Source organism: Lolium rigidum, chromosome 3, assembly GCF_022539505.1.
Source record: "Lolium rigidum isolate FL_2022 chromosome 3, APGP_CSIRO_Lrig_0.1, whole genome shotgun sequence".
Classification (NCBI taxonomy): domain Eukaryota; kingdom Viridiplantae; phylum Streptophyta; class Magnoliopsida; order Poales; family Poaceae; genus Lolium; species Lolium rigidum.
Genome location: NC_061510.1, coordinates 260,335,003 through 260,351,778, shown reverse-complemented (window position 1 = coordinate 260,351,778; position 16,776 = coordinate 260,335,003). Strand labels below are relative to the sequence as shown.

Below are 16,776 nucleotides of genomic sequence, written 5' to 3'. Positions count from 1 at the left end.
CCAAGATGCGATCTCTATGTTCAGCTGCGCGCCCGTGGCGAGTGGCGACGCGACGTGCATCGTGATCCATGCGGCGTATACAAGGTCGCCCGTGCAATTGTGCAAATCATTTGTGACTTGATCAGTTACTGAATACTGAATTACTGATACATACTCCATCAAGCGATCAATTGTCTCACTCGTGGGGAATCAATGGGCACCATCAATCGTCTCGCATTCCAGTAACGCGCGCGCGCCTCCTCCACTTCGCCTTACAATCCTCTACCCATGTAAATGCACCATGCAGGCGGCCACCACTATATAAACACGGTTGTGCTAGGGCTACAGAACACGCACAAAGCCTTGCTAGCTCGCTAGACATCTCTCGCCGGTCGATCGATCGATGGCGCCCGTGGTAAAGTTCTTCGTCGCAGCTCTGCTCGTGCTCGTCGTTGTGTCGACCGGCCCCGGCGTCATCGTGTCATCCGCCTCGCCCGTCGATGCTGCTGGCGCCCCGGCAGCGGCAGCTCCGGCGCCGCTCGTCGCCCGCCTCCACCTCGCGTTCTCAGCCATGCCGGCCGACGGCGGCGAAGGGCAGCACCCTGGCCAGGGCGGCGGTGCCGGCTGGATGATGGAGTGCTTCGGCGCGGTGACGGAGCTGCGGTCCTGCACCAACGAGATCGTGCTCTTCTTCATCAACGGCGAGTCCTGGCTGGGTCAAGACTGCTGCCTCGCCATCCGCACCGTCACACGCCACTGCTGGCCCTCCATGCTCTCCTCCATCGGTTTCACCGCCGAGGAGGCCGACGTCCTGCGCGGCTTCTGCGACGCCGAGGTCAGCGGCGCCCATCCCCCTCCTCCGCCGCCGCCCGCTCCCCTGGCGCTGGCGCCGGCGCCGGCCGGCCTCGCATCCGTGAGCTAGCCAGCGCGCCTATAATAATCTACTAGCGCATAGTATATGTACGCGCGCGTATGTAACACGGCCTTGTGGAAATAAACTGGCAATGCATGGGTACTTGCACTTGTTTGCTTGGTTAACAAAGTCCATTTGAAAGGTCCATTTGAGATTGAGTTTCCTTACAAAAATTGAAGTTGAGATCCAGCTGTAAGCAATTTGATTCAAATTTGGGTCCGTTAATGCAGCACATCAAAAGAATCTGCATGGGGTGACAGCGATTTTTTTTACTAGTATGCTAGCATAAAGCGTAATGGACTACTTTATCTCCCAGGTGGTTCCGTCCCTCTTCCTCTACACTATGGGCTTGTTTCATTCCGTGTAGGATTTTTGCAGGAATTGGAACTGTAGGATTTTTTTTTCCTACAAAGTCCGTTTAATTCATAGGATTGCAATCCTTTGGATTCCTACAAAGGATTTATTTGCACTATGTTTTATAGGAAAATTTTCCTTCACTACAACCTCTTTCTACAATTCCTTTGGCTTTCCTACGCAATCAAACGCTTTGTAAATTCAAAATCAAGTTTCCCAATCCAGAATTAGAGAGGACATGCCATTCCAATCCTATGTTTTTCCTATTCCTGCGTTATGAAAATCCAGCGAATCAAACAAGCCCTATATTTGCTTTGCCAAATTATCTATGCATGCTCTTTCTAACGAAAACACTTGGCCACGGGCGACGTAATTGCATACCATAAGGTGGACAAAACACTGACCTCGCTTCGTATGACAACACATAAAGCCATCACATTAGAAGAGAGGTAACGAGAAGCTGGTTCATGCTGAATAATTGAGAAAGAACAAAAGGACGCCTACAAAAAAGAAACACAACCGACGCGAGCTCGTCAGAAGTAGGTTTCTCGAATGGCTTCAGGTAACAGAGCAAAGCCATCCGCAACACAAGGTGCTTAGAAAGAAGGGTGCTTTGCAGAAATTGGTTTTGCCTTGAGCACCAATGCTTATTTACAGAGAACATGCGCCTACTAGAGAGGCTGACGTTTTTAAATTAACCAAATCACAAATGAAAGTCACATGCCTCGTCAATGCATCAGTCCAAGGTTCGATGGCACTGATGATAATCTTCCTTCCCCTACAAAGTCACCCACCAGCCCATAAATAGCTGAGTTCATAATGCAATGTTATAAAAATAACATAACGAGCAATTGCGCTGCCACAGTAGATGCTTCGGCACCTCATATGCGAGACCCAACATTACAATCAAATTGCAAGGATGTTATATTGAGGACGGAGTGTCGTAGACAACGCCCTCTGTAGAAGCATATAGGACACCACCAAACCAATACCAGCGGGGCTGGGATGGGGACGGGGACGGGGGCGGGGGCGGGGGCGGGGTTCTCCGGGGGATTTCTCTGGGTAGACTGCCTGACGTGATGGTCGATAAGGAGCTCAAAGTCTCGACAACCTTGCTCATGCTGGGCCGGGAATTCGCATTGCCCTGCACACAGTCTGCTGCAAGTGAAGCCATCTGCTAGCCAAAATACATCAAAGAATCAGGTGAGAAACAAATACCAAGAAAATAATTTATTTGACTTATGAAACAAAGAACCAAGAAACATTGCAACGTTCATTCGCAAAAAAATGTAACATTGAATACTTCTGGACAACATTATAGCGCTTTCTCGAGACATAGCTACATTTGGTTCTTTATCATGTATAAGACCTGTTTTGTTTGGCAAAAAATGTAAGGCCTTTTAATCCTTGTATAATGGTTTCAGCCTTTCATATGCGACAGATCGAACTGTACACATCCCATAAAACGTGGCAGAAGTGGAGCATGGGAGCTGCTGTAGCTGGACCATGGCTAGCGCAACACTATTCTCAGACGAAGCAAGACCACAAGAGATGTTATGGTAGGAGTTGCGAGAATGGATTTGACGTGCAAGGCTGTCCCAGTTTTTCCTCGAGGAATTGAAAACCAAATGTAGGGTGGTATACTTTTCATCTGGTAAGGCTGTCCCAGTTTTTCCTCTCTTCTGTTTTTTTTTGTCGGCCTGAGTCTGAGTGTGTATGTGTGTATGTGTTCTTTCTGTGCGTCGGACCTCTGGTAAAAAAAGTTGTCCGAGAAAGAAAACCTTGGTGGTTACCCCAAAGGTCCACTACTGCACTCCTAGTTTACATGTACTCATACTTGTAGCCAGTGGCGGAGCTTCAACATAATCTATGGGCGGGCCAGAAAATTCAAAAAAAATGATTACATAATCTCTGGTAGCGGCGTGGCGCTTCAACATAATCTTGTTTTCGTTTCAAAACAATGTAGTCCTAAATTCTTTTCTTGAGTGGTCTTTCCCATTTCCGTTGCAATCTCTGCTAAATGCTACTGTATTAAATTTCTACTAAAATGCTATCAACGAGTTTGGCAAAGAAGTAAAATCACATGGGCAGGGCAATCGGACTGCTGGAACTCTGGCCGGTGCCCAACTGCCTGTGCGCTGCGGCCAGGGCCATGCCTGCGGCGAACTCCCGGATGCTCCTTGCCGCGGGAGGTGCGTCGCATTTCTGTTCCTCCCTTGCTCCACTCGTTCACCCGATTCCCACCTGTTTCTCTGTCTCAATCTCTAAACCTTGTTCGTCCTCCTCCATGGCCATGTCTTCTGTCAAAGAGAGTCGACAGTAACGAGAGATAGAGGCAGCGTAAAGGCTACAGCTGGGTTGGGCCTCCTACAGATAGGAAGTTTTGCAAAATATTTGGGCGGGCCACGGCCCAGTTCGGCCCCAACTAAGCTCCGCCACTGCTTGTAGCTAGCTAGAGGTGAATAGTGAATTCCAGAAATTTTCCGGATGGTGTCAAAGCTGGAATGAGCAGCGAGGTCCCTGGCGGTGAATCGAATCGGCAGTGTGCGGCAGAGCTCTGGACAGTCAGGGACGTGAGGACAAGACCCGGGCAAGGGGGCAGCAGGCCCAGGTCGAGCCGCCGAGGTATTCTGGTGCGGAGCCGGCCGGCGAACAAGGCGACGGCTGCACTTGGTCTTGGAGGCGGCGCTTGGTCCTGGTGGTTGTGGAGTAGGAGGCGGACTGTGCTCTGCCCAAATTGGAGACTGCGGAGACCGCGGCCAGCAGCGTGCACAAGTATCAGTGAAGGAAGGATTGGTGGAGTGCTTGGAGACAGAGGCGTAGAAGGTAGGCAAGCCAGAACCGATGACGGTGAACTATGGGAGAAACTCAAGAGATGAGAAATTGATTGAAAATTTGCATCAGTTGATGAAGGTGAAGAAAGTGGAGAATTTAACTGTGAAGGCAAAGGATTCAGGAGAGGTGCTTGAAATTGCAACCAAAGATTTGGAAAAAAATGAGACAATTAAAGAGAAGTTCAGAAATGGGACATGGTGTTTTTGCACCCAGGTGCATATGCTCCTGATCTTTTAAATGCATTTTAAACCCATTTCAAAATGTCAAAAAAAATTGGCAAAAAATGTTACATCTTGATGTTCTATGTCCTCGTAAAGTTTTTCATGAAAAACTGACATCTTTGGTATCATATATAAAAAGACAAAATTTGGTGCTAGGAAAAGGCTCTTCGTGAGACATTTCTTTATCTTTTTTTTACACACGACACAAAATAAGTCGATTGCGCATGTAGAATGTCGATATGTGCGCGCCAAATTTCTGTTTGAAATTTTTTGACACTTTAAAATACATTTTACGGTGGCAGGACTACAGGAGCATATGCACATGGGATCAAATGTGCATTTCTAGCCATGCAAAGCGGGAAAACGACAATTCTTGTCAACCTTGCTCATACTGGAAGTGGTACCCCGAATCATGCTTCTAGTTCAAATGAAAATTCCCGCTCAAATTGGATACTTGATTCGGGAGCATCTGCACATGTCACGGGCAGCTTTAGTATGTTGCATCATATGCTCCATATCCACGCATGAACAAAGATACCATACAAACCGCTGATGGAACTTACCAACCTTTCAAAGGGGCCAACACGGTGAAATGCACTTCGTCTATTACATTATCTTCAGTGTTACACGTTCCATCTTTTCTGTTTAGTTTGGTATCTATGAGCTCTTTGGTTGACGATGCTGATTGTAAAATAATAGCCAATCGACAAATTGTATAGTTGAGGAGAGAAAGACTGGAATGAGTCTTGGGATAGGTGTGAGACATAAGGGATTGTAGTACATGGACATATAGGACACTGATGATGCCTGATTCACCGCTTTATCAGTCGTTGCAAGTGATGATGATGCCAGAGTGATATTCCAACATTGTCACCTAGGCCATATTCCTTTGATACTATGAGTAAGACATTTCCCGAAGAAATGAATATGGATAAAAACAAACTTATGTGTGATGCATGTGAGTATCGAAAACACACCAGGACATCATATGTGAGCCGCGGATTACGGAGCACGTCCCCCACTGTACTAATTCACTCTAATGTCTGGACTTCCGTGATCTTTGTTAGTGGAACGAAGTATTTTGTCATCTTCATTGATTGTTACTTCTGGATGATTTGGATACATCTCATGAAACATAAAAGGTGCTTAGATGTTTTCAGTGACTTCCATGCGTATATCCAAAATCGTTTCAACATTGATGTTCAAATTATCAGGCCTGATAATGGAACAGAGTATGTGAACCACGACTCTGGCAATTTTTTTAAGAAAAATAAGTACTTCATCAAACTTCGTGCCCTAATACTTCTTCTCCACATATTGGAGTAGCTGAAAGAAAGAATCAATATATGCTGGAATGCTACTTATCACATCAATCGGATGCCATCACGATTTCTTGGGATGAAGACAACATATGAAATGATCTATGGGAAAAATAAGTTCATTGTTCCACCAAAGGTGTTTTGATGTACATGCTTTGTTCGAGACCACAGACCTTGAGTAGGAAAGTTGGATCCACGATATGTGAAGTGCATCTTCATGGGATATCCACCAGGACAAGAGTTGGAGTCCTAGTGAGCGGACAACACTTGTGAGCATGGATATGACACAGAGAATCTGAGCCGTTCTATGGAGAGAAGAATGATCCCAGATCGCTGTTTGACTTTAACTCTCCTAGCACAAGTGATGCTAGTCAAGAGGGGGATAGTGAACCCTTGAGGGCAAAGGAAGATGAACCTAGAGTTGTGGTTGGTTCAATTCCATATCCTAGTAGTGAAGAGAGATGGAGAAAACCAAATGAGGAAGAAATGTTGAGGGTGTATACAAGGAGAAACCCTATGAGTGAAGGGATGGAGAAAGCCAAATGAGGAAGAAAATTTGAGGGTGTATACGAGGAGGCAATTGCATCATGAACAACAACAAACACGAACAACTTGTGAGGTCCGAGGACCGGAGGGAGCAACATCATCGACAACGGTTTCTAGTGGTCGATGAAGTCCACTCATACGAGATTGAGCCATGTGTCATTGATGTTTCATTGAATTTGCCTATTGCCTCGAGGAAAGAGCCACGAGATAAGCTAGAAAAGCCTCCTAAAAGATACATGTTTGAGAATGATATTGCAAACTATGTGTCATGTGACTCTCTATCATCCGGGTATAGAGCCTTCATTGCTTCATTACAATCTGTGATAATCCCATGGGATTGGAAAGCAACAAAATAAGACCCAAAGTGGTATGAGCTCATGTTGGAGGAAATGAAAGCTCTTGACAGGAACACGACATGAGATCATGTTTCTCTCCAACAGAAAAACGTCTAGTTACATGCAAATGGGTGTATACCGTGAAGTAATCCCCAAAAGGGAAAATAGAACGATAAAAGGCGAGGTTGGTGGCAAGGGGTTCTGTGAAACCTATGTGATTGACTATGATGAGACATTTGCACCTGTTGCAAAGATGAGTACATTAAGACCTCTTATTTCTTGCGCTGGTAACTTTGGTTGGCCATTGATCAATTGGATGTCAAAAATGCATTCTTGCATGATGATCTTAAGGAGGAAGTGTACATGGGAATTCCACCTGGCTTTGATACATCTCAGACTCAAGGGGAAGGCCCTTAGGTTGAGAAAGTCATTATATGGGCTTAAACAATCTCCACGAGCGTGTTTTTGGCATGTCCTGTAGTAACTTTGGTAGCAGACATACTGGTTTATTCTAGTATTGATTGATCTGCTTATCACCCATAGAGTAAGTATAATAAGTGGCTTATAGAGTTATGTGGCATTTTGCTCATGTGCGTGAGAGGCATGAAAAAAGTTAGGAGAGTGGACTCTTATGCAAGAACCCACCTCTAAGCATGCTTCTAGACAAATGTAATAAATGTGAAGAAATAGATATGGAGAAGGTTGTAAAAATTAGAAGTATAATAACCAACCTTACAGCCTATCTTACTATAATGAGTGACTATAAACAATGACTAGATGATATGGAAGCTACATATAGCCATTAGTTGACTATACTATTAGCTATGATCTATGGACCCATTATGGACCCCCTTGGGTTTGGAGGGGATGGTGGAGTTGACCAAGAGGCTGAAGTTATCTTTGAGCAAGTAAACAATGACAATGACCCTCTAGAGAGGACTTGCAGGAACCCAAGCACAACTCATAAGGACCCCTGGCGTGGGGCAGCGAGGGGAGTGACCTAGGTTTTGGCCACCGTGAGGTGGTGTGTGTGGTGGAGGTCTATTGGTCATTAGTGGCCTGTAATTGTAACCGTTATCTCCTATTCACTTAATGAAATGACACGCAGATCTCCTGCGAGTTCTCGAAAATAAGGAGATAGTGGATTTTGTACCATGCACGGGAGATACCGTGCATGTAGTCGAAGCTTGTCATGTTTAAGAATGTTACATAATGTTTATTTAGGGTTTATTTTGGTTATGTCATGTTTGTTTTGTTTCAAAATGTGCCATCATGTTTCATCGTGTATCAAAAAAACAAATAATACGAATTTCCAAACGTTATGCATGGTGCATCTATGCAGGATTTCCTCCAATAAGCATGGTGGGACACTGTCCGTGGCCGGGCAAGGCTACTCCTATGTACCCGGCTTCCAGAGTGGTATCTGGCACATCCCCTGGTGAAGACCTGTTGCTACAATGGACCCCGAGATGGGAACGATACAAGCGTCAAGGCGAATTCCCATACGCCCTGGCTTGCTCGTGTTTTCTCTTGAAAAAAACATACATTGTATGGTTTTCGGTCTAGTTTTCCTCATAAACTAGGATAATCCTCTCTTCTTAGATAAATTACAGATGCATCCTACCCACCCCTCTTTGAGCCGTTCCTCGGGAAAAAAAATGATTCCTACGTGTCCCACTACCAGTCAGCGACATCACCACCAACACATCTCGTCCAGCTGATGTTCCCATGGTTGGAATTGTCTGTGCTAAACTTTGTTCAATGCTACATGTGATTGAGAACGTAGTTCTAATACGGGATAGAAAATATATGCCTTCTAAATAGAAAAATATCGTTGTGATTTCCCGTACCCATTGTTGGTTGAAACTTTCATCCTGAAGGACGATAGGTTTAAGTGTGCTTGTCTAGAGTACCCATTGTTGGTTACTATCTCCAAGAGTACGTTCATTTGCTTATGCGAAAAGGCTATAGTAATATACTTACTATATATAAAAGCCGATGGCTTTTGCCCACACCTCTGATCGGGCTCATGTCTATGAACATTGCACATGAACAGTGCCATCTTTTTTTGCTTTTTTAAAAGTCAATTAATTTTTAAAGTTTTGATAACAATTTTCACAGTAATTCATTGGTAGAAATATTATACAGTAATTTAGTTACCTGTGGGTAGTACTTCACCAGATCATAATTCTTTAGCGGCAATCTAATTTTTCGTCTTAATTACTTATGCAGTACTTCTCCGTGATGCGGTAACTACCTATATTTTTTTCAAAATCAACTTTTACTATATATAAAAGCCGATGGCTTTTGCCCTCACCTCATTGGTCGGACAGTATTCATGTGTATGAACAGTGCACAATGCCATCTATTTTTTTAATTAAATAGTAACTTTTTAAAGTTTTGATAATAATTTTTCGCAGTAATTCGTTGGTAGAAATATTATATAGTAATTAAGTTACCTACAGGTAACACTTCACCGATCATAATTCTTTAGCGGCAATCTAATTTGCCGCGTTAACTTTTTCGCAGTAGTTCTCCGTGACACGGTAACTACCTATATTTTTTCCAAAAGCAATTTATCGGTAGAAATCTTGAACGTTAATAGTAATTTGCCGATGTCAACTACGAAACAGGGCGTTAACTACCTAATAGTAATTCTTTCAGGGCGCATATTCCACAATGGTAATTTCTCAACGGTGCACAAACGCGACAATTTTTACACAAATCTTCAACCTCAACCGTAACTTTGCTCAATAATTACCCGTAAATAATTCTTCACCAATGCATAATTCTTGGTCAGTAATTCCAAAAAATCCAACATTCGCCACCTCTTTTACCTGGGAAAATAAAGTCGTGCTCTTCTACGGTACTTACTCCACTGTACATCGTTTCTTTCGTCTAGGAAGAATACTATGACCTTCTTCTTCGGTACCTTGGTACCTTTAGAAATATATACTTACTCCATCACCCGCTACCTCTTTCTACCACAGAAAATACTATCATTTTCTTCCGTGGCAATTCCTGAAACAAATATACTCCACCATCCGCTTCCTCTATTAGTCAACAAAAATACTATTGCCATCTTTTCAGTATTTGTGAAAAAACTTGCTCCATCGTACGTCAAATCTTTTAACCGCTGCACGCTGTCCTTGCTCCGGGCACTACAACTTCTGTGTAGTGCTACTAGCATATTACCCCCCTTTTTTCATTGCCTACAACCGTTCGGTGTTATTTTTCATACTACCCACTTTTTTTATGGCCTCACAATTAACGCTTCCCTGTTTTATGTTTCCTTTCTTAGGACCACCGAAAATACAACTTCTAATGATAAAGGCTACCTTTTAGATGTTTCAAACAAGTGAATTTACATTTTTATCTTTTTTGTCTTTCCATCCTTCCACTTTCACTTCTTCTTCCCGCCGTTGAGATCCCTATTAAGGAAGAATATCTAGTATGTGCTTTCTTTGCGAGAAAATCTTTTTTTCTAGCGATACCTATAGGCGCTGGAGAAAAAATATAAACCATTGCATTATAAAACCACTTTTACGTTTCTTAATCAGTACTTTCACACGAATACTTTTGTTGTACTTCAGCAACTCATATATAAAATACTACAAAAAAACAATCTAACAACCAAGGGCGCCGCTTGCCGCTGCAACAAACTTCCTAGTATTACTAAAAGTGCATCCATCCTAGATTGCTCACTGTGAACACAACAGAAAATAGGTTCAAGAATATCACCTCGTCAACAGCCTCAAGAGAGTATAGCCCTCCAAGCGATGGATCCACGCATTGCTCCACATTTCCTGTGCTAATTTTTTGTATAGTCTGCAGATTTAGTATCATCATAGTTTAGCTGATGCATAATACATCTTCCCAAGAATTTGTATTCGTTAGAGCTTCCATACCCATGTCACTAGTGGTCTATACTTGCTCTGTCCCGGTAAATTACAATCTTCAGCTAGTTGCCCGAGTTAAAATTTCCAATAGCACCACCCCAAAGCTGTAGATATCACACTTCATGCTGAACTCCCTGACACCGAGAAACATTAATTATGAAAATACATAAGCTAGAGAATAATAAAGCACCAAAGCATTTGGTCAATATTAGTCGCATACTCGAATGGATCATAGTCACTCGTACAAGGGTCTCCAGAGACACCAAGGTACTCAATCTTTGCAACATCGTTCTCAAAGATAAGTATGTTTCTGGATTTGATGTTGCTGTGGATGATGGGAGGCTCTGCTTTCTCGTGGAGAAATTCAAGCCCTTTTGCAGCAGTTAAGACGATCTTCACCCGCTGCTTCCATGATAGAGCACGCCGTCGTATTCCATCTGTAGTCATGAAAAAGATTAGGCACAGTTGCTTGCAAAAATAAGACTGTTAGGATTGTGCTATCTAGAGCGGTGCGTGTGCACAAATATAATATGGCAACCCAACCATGCATGCATGCAAAACAGCTTCCATGCGGAATTACTTTGGGTTTTCAAACTCTAAAATATTTTATCTTTTAAATGGTAAGTCAAATTTTATACCCGCTTTCAAGGTTAGTTTTTTCACCGAGATTTTTGAAACTAGATCCCATGTTCATATGTTTTGGCACTAGTTGCCAGATTATAGTCATTTGGTCACCAAGTTATCCAATGTTGGTTGCCAAGTTAAAATCAAATGTTTGCCAGGCTTTTATAACTTCACTCCTCACACATGTAAGCCTTGCATTATCATAATGTCATATTTTATGTGTTTAGACTGGATAAAATATCCACTCCATGTAGATAATTGCTATGACAAAAAAATGTAAAAGTTATCTGGTAACTATGTACAATTTGAGTGGTGAAATTTACTAGATACCTGGTAGCTACAATACTATAGCCTGGTAAACTGACGTCGAGAAAAAAGTTTCGTCAAAACATATTAAGATGGGATCTTGTTTTGAATCCCTCGTCAATACGAACTGAGCAGTGAAGAGGGATTGTCACAATAGGATTAACGGTTCTAGAGATGATTAATTTTAAAATTTTGAACCATGGAAAGATTGTTTACAAGTCTCTCCGCCTATAACAGAGTGAATGTTAACTCCCACCATTGGAGGGAAAGGTCACATGCATCCCCTTATTATAATAACCAACTAAAGGTATGATCTGTGTTTTTAGTTGTGAAGCCGATTGTGGCCGTGTGCAACCTAGCCATGCAGAGACCAGGGGTGAGGCTGTGAGTTTTATCACCATGTTTGTGATGTAACAGTGGATTTTATTAATAAATCTTCCATTCTCGAAAAATGGTGTGTCTGTCTAGATGTTGAAACCTATGGAGCACTTTTCTTTTGCTTTCCTGATCTTAATGAATGGGATGGTTACATAAAAAAACACATAATGAAGAATACCGTGCAAGGAGCCCATTGTTGCATACTCATATGCAAGAACATGAACGTTCCCTTCAACAAAGTGCCCAAAAAGGTGGACAACATTCTCGTGCTTCAATTTTGAAATGATCGGAACCTGCAAAGGAAGTGGAACTAAAATGAAATCAATCCTTGCTAGACTAAATAAATAGAAGAAAATTTGAAAAATACTAGGCGCAGAGGGGGACCTGGTCCTGGAATTCCTCAAAAAGTGAGGCATCGAGCTTCTTTATCACACGTCTGTTGCCACCTGTGGTTCCAAGGAAAAAAGTAGTGTATGGGACACATCCTAGCACATCAGGAGGCATCAAGTTCTTGCTTACGCTCTTCAGTTTGTCCAGTGTAATAATGGGCGAAGTTGGCGGAGTTTTGCTGGAGGGGTCGACATAGTTGCTGCCTGCTAAGAGAAAATCTTAAAACCATTCAAAAAACTAATATTTGGATATGGTAAGGTACTCAAGACACTTTTGATTTAGTGGTGCTACTGTTTACTGCTTCCTACGTTTTAATGAGTATTTTTTACTGAATTGCAAACCAACTTACCAAAATTCTTATGGTTTAAACAAAGCGAAACCACATACCCTCCAATGAAAAATTGTGAACAGGTATTGTGTTGGTTAAATTCAACTATTTCTTTTTTGTAAGAAAAACAGAACCTAAGTGCATAGAACATTTGAGTGCAGGTGCACATAGCTAAATGAAGACAAAGAATACCCATTTTTCGAACTGAGCAAAGAATAGCCATAAAAGCTACTGTACTAGGAGATTAGGCAACCCTAAAGAACTTTCCCTTATTACCTGAAAACCCAGCACTATGTCTGCCCCTGAGCTTGTGCAGAGCTTTTCTAATCATCCTTAGTCTATCAGCCACTTCTATCATTTGTGGGCGCAGGTTGTCATTCCATCTCAAGCACTCAATTGCTAGCTTTGCAACGTCTTCAAGCAGCTTAGTGTTCTTTTTTCCAGACGAAATTTTCTCATCAAACAAGTGTCTCACCTTCTTCCCTTTTCCAAAGGCCTCATTGAAACTTTGAGTAAGGATAGTGTTCCCGTCGACCGCCTTTTTTCTCGTAATTATTTCTAGCAAAACAACTCCAAAGCTATACACGTCACTCTTTGGAGTTAATTTCCCACTATTTATGTATAAAGGATCCATGTAACCTATGGGACCTATGACAGTTTCTGTATGCTGGGCATCACCAGTAGAAAGCAATCTTGCTATTCCAAAATCAGATATCTTGGGCAAGCAGTTCTCGTCCAACAATATATTAGCCGGTTTGATGTCACCATGAAGGACAGGACTATACATTGAATGCATGCAGGATAGTGCTTCAGCTGACTCAACCGCAATGTCCAGACGTTTTTCCAAAGGGAAAGGGACAAGACCGGCCTCATTGCTGCCGTGAAGCATGTTGTAGAGGTTTCCATTACAGATAAATTCCATAACAATCATAAGAGCATTATCATCCGTGCAGCAACCTAACAGTCTGACAACATTCTTGTGGTTTATCTGAGAATGCACAGTCACCTCCTTGGCAAAATCTTCCTTCTTGGTTTCATTTTTGAACCTTTTTACTGCAACTGGACGCTGATCATCTAATATTCCTTTGTAAACCATACCAAATCCCCCTTCTCCCAATACGGTAGAATATCCATTGGTAATGTCCTCTATCTCTTTTTGCGTGTAAAATATTAGGTTATAGTTGCTGTATGATCTTTCACGCACCTCTTGTACATTTGTTTGAAGGAAATCCCTAAGGTTGCTCCATTGGTAATCCATTTGCAAACTGCAAACCAAGACTAGATTTGCAAAACAGGGAACATTGGCTTGGCTGTATCACAATGCAGACTAGTATTATATTCTCAAAGAAAAAACAATGGCATACTAATATCAGTGAGGCTGAGGAAATCTTGATCTCTTTTGCAAATTGATTTTATCTTTGGCTGCAAGAAAGTTCATTTTAAAATAATATAAAATATGGTTATTCTGATTCTTTTCAAAAGAAAATGTCGATGTCGAAGAACCCTCCAGCATATCCTTACAACTTACAAGTAGCACATAGTAGGAGGTGCAGAGCTTGATACAAGAAAAGATAAATGTGGCCATTACCACGAACAGATTATCGTACCTGGAATGGGATTGGCATCTAGAAGCATCTTTTCAATTAGGATATGAGTTTGATAAGTACTAATGGCAGGGGATGGAGAAGAAAGGTGTGACAAGATGGCACGAACTGGGGGCTAGGCAATCAGAATTTCAAATTCTATACCTGATATACACATAATACACCCCTACTCCTACCTACTTTGGTAGCAAACCCTTAACTCGAACCCACGAAATAGCAAGAAGCTTCCCCTATTCGGCTGCGTCTCCTGGATAAGCCAGGCATTTGAGGCAGCTTCGATCTAGTTAGTTGAGAAACTGCCACCACAAGAAACCATTAGATCTTGAAAGCAACCGAGCATACTTATTGTTGCCTAAATGGAAAAATTCACCCCTAAATATTGTGCCCAGATACATAAATATAATCTCATGATTAAGTAAATCATCATGATAAGACAAACAATTCGTACCTGTTTCTTCGTTGTAGAAGAGCTCCCTCAAATTATCAGCCTGTGGTCCAGCTAGCTTGCTAGTTTGAGATGTCCTTCAGCATAGTCAACTAGGCACACATGTCGCCAACTATTTTGCAATGGGCGATACCATGGATGGAGACGACTTTCGTGTATTGTTGAAAAGTCAATGAGTGAAGAAGCATAACAAACAATTGTCTACTTGCTGATTTATTTTGCCAACAAAAAAGTCAATGAAGGAAGAAGCATGAACAACTTCCTTGCAACCGGTACTTCCTTCCCACATTGCCTGTAAACGGTGATAGATATGTAAGAGGGAGTTTTCATCCAGATGGCGACCGTTTCAATTGTAACCCTACTCTTATCTTCCTGCAGAATATACCTTAGTTCATCCACCACTTGGGTTGGGTTGAGAACAGCTTAGGCACCTCGGCTGTGCTTCTTACTGGAGTTCCCAGGGAAAAAATCACTGCAGAAGGGGAGTTCGTCGAGCAGACCCTCTGCCCCCTCTTTAATTTGTCTTAGCTTTTACAGAAGTGATAAATAAGGTGCATGATCTGGGTCTGTTCCAGCTACCTGTTCTTAATGGACACCGGGACATTCCAATTGTTCAGTACGCGGATGATTTGCTAATCATCATGCAGGCGTCTATTACTCAACTACTTTGCATACAGGGGCTTCTTGAGACTTCTGCGCAATATGCTGGTCTTGAGTTAATTACCACAAGTCTTGTTTAGCCCCAATTAATATACAGTATATCAGAAGCAAGGGCCACTAATCTGGCTGGGGTCTTAGGGTGTGAAGTGGGTGTTTCTAAGCCCAGAATTCAATGGATCGAATGTCTGTCACTGACAAAATTGATAGAAGACTAGCCTCTTGTTCTTCTTTTCTATCATTTGGAGGGAGGTTACAAATTGTTAAGTCGGTGCTCTCTTCTTTGCCTACTTATTATGCCATGGGAGTGCTGAGTGCTCAAGAGGGATTCAATTATGCTGTTGGAAAGCGAAGGAGGATTCGTTTGTGGAATAAGTCTGAGACCACCGGCAAATGCCAGGCTCCTGCAACTGGGAACAGAGTCTGTCAACCGAAAGCGCGAAGTGGCAACGAGCTCGCTCTGGTAGCATTCAAGGGAAAAGAAGAAAAAAAAACTTCCAACTGAAGAGTAGCTTCCGAATCGTAATTACGAACTCGATTTCGAAATTTTAATTTCCATCCGGGTGAATAAGAAACTTAAATATGTTAATTTGTACTTCTAATTTGGAAATTTTGCCGCTCAACTGGAAATTTTTTGCTTTTCAGATGGAAAATTTGAAGTTCCTACTCAAGTTCAAGAAAATGTTTGTTGAATCCAAAAACAGTTCTGCATTCAACTGGGTTTCCAGAAAACTTATAAACAAATTCGAAAACTTCCAACTCACAGCACGGCGGTCGGAAGAGGAAACGGCCGCCGGCGATGGCGATGCCCCTGGCGGCGGCGCACTGGGGGCCCGAGTTGCCATCTACGTGTTGCGCGCCCTCTAGGGTTTGATGGTGCAGCGGCGAGCCGCGCGCGTGGGTTCAGAGAAGAAAGAGGAAGCAACCGAACCAAAACGCGCTAGGCAGATTGGCCGGCGAGGCTGCGGCTGGCAGGTCGCAGTGCGCTTTGTGGGGAACGCGGGGGAGAGACACAGACGACTACGCTTGAGACGAGCGGCCCCTTCAAAGGTGAGGCCATCTCCAGCAACGCGATGCAAACACGCTGAGCCACCGTTTTGGTTTCGCCGTGACCGGAACTGCCTTCGGCACCGGGCGAAAGTAAATGGGTCGTTCGCGGAGCGCAAACCTAACTCAAATATGAGTCTCGGATGCATCTCTGCGAACGCTGCGCGGACGCGCTTGCGTCTGGCGGACGTTTCGTTGTGTCCGCCTAGCAGCGATCCTGCGTCGATGCGTCTTCTCAAACGTGTCAGCGACTGACACCGCTACGTCGCTTCGGCAGTCTACGCCACGTTAACGGCGATGCCTCGGCTGCCGAGCGGCCGCAGCCTACCTCCGCCAACCACGTTAATGGCGACGCCATGCGTCCCGCGGCCACCGCATGCCTCCGGCCTATATAAAGGGGGCGCGTGTTCTTCTTCCTCATCCACTCCTCCAAAGAAACCCTAGCCGCCACAAAGCTCGACCGTAGCGCCACCTAGGTGTTCCTGCGACGTAGCCAGGCCCGCGAGGAAGTCCATGGCTAGTCCTGGTGGCCGGCGAGGCGGTCGAGGTCGCGGCCCTAGGCGCCCCCGGGGCCGGGGCAGGGCCGCCATGGTGGA

General features: G+C 43.5%; 1 protein-coding gene and 1 long non-coding RNA gene across 2 annotated transcripts; both read right to left on the bottom strand.

Annotated features, from left to right (window-relative positions):
* Window positions 1–2,293: 2,293 nt before the first annotated feature.
* On the bottom strand, window positions 2,294–10,473 carry LOC124699388. The gene is made up of 3 exons (XR_007001376.1): window positions 10,411–10,473; window positions 10,244–10,330; window positions 2,294–2,420 (listed from the first exon to the last, which is right to left on the bottom strand). It is a non-coding gene; the product is annotated as an uncharacterized LOC124699388 (long non-coding RNA).
* Window positions 10,474–10,480: 7 nt separating this feature from the next.
* LOC124696439 (probable serine/threonine-protein kinase PBL28) lies at window positions 10,481–14,817 on the bottom strand (the record flags this gene model as incomplete). Its single annotated transcript, XM_047229171.1, has 6 exons — window positions 14,480–14,817; window positions 12,704–13,737; window positions 12,094–12,302; window positions 11,888–12,002; window positions 10,622–10,838; window positions 10,481–10,535 (listed from the first exon to the last, which is right to left on the bottom strand). Coding segments are annotated over exons 2-6 (1,578 nt in total), but the record flags the coding sequence as incomplete, so codon positions are not given.
* Window positions 14,818–16,776: the final 1,959 nt, after the last annotated feature.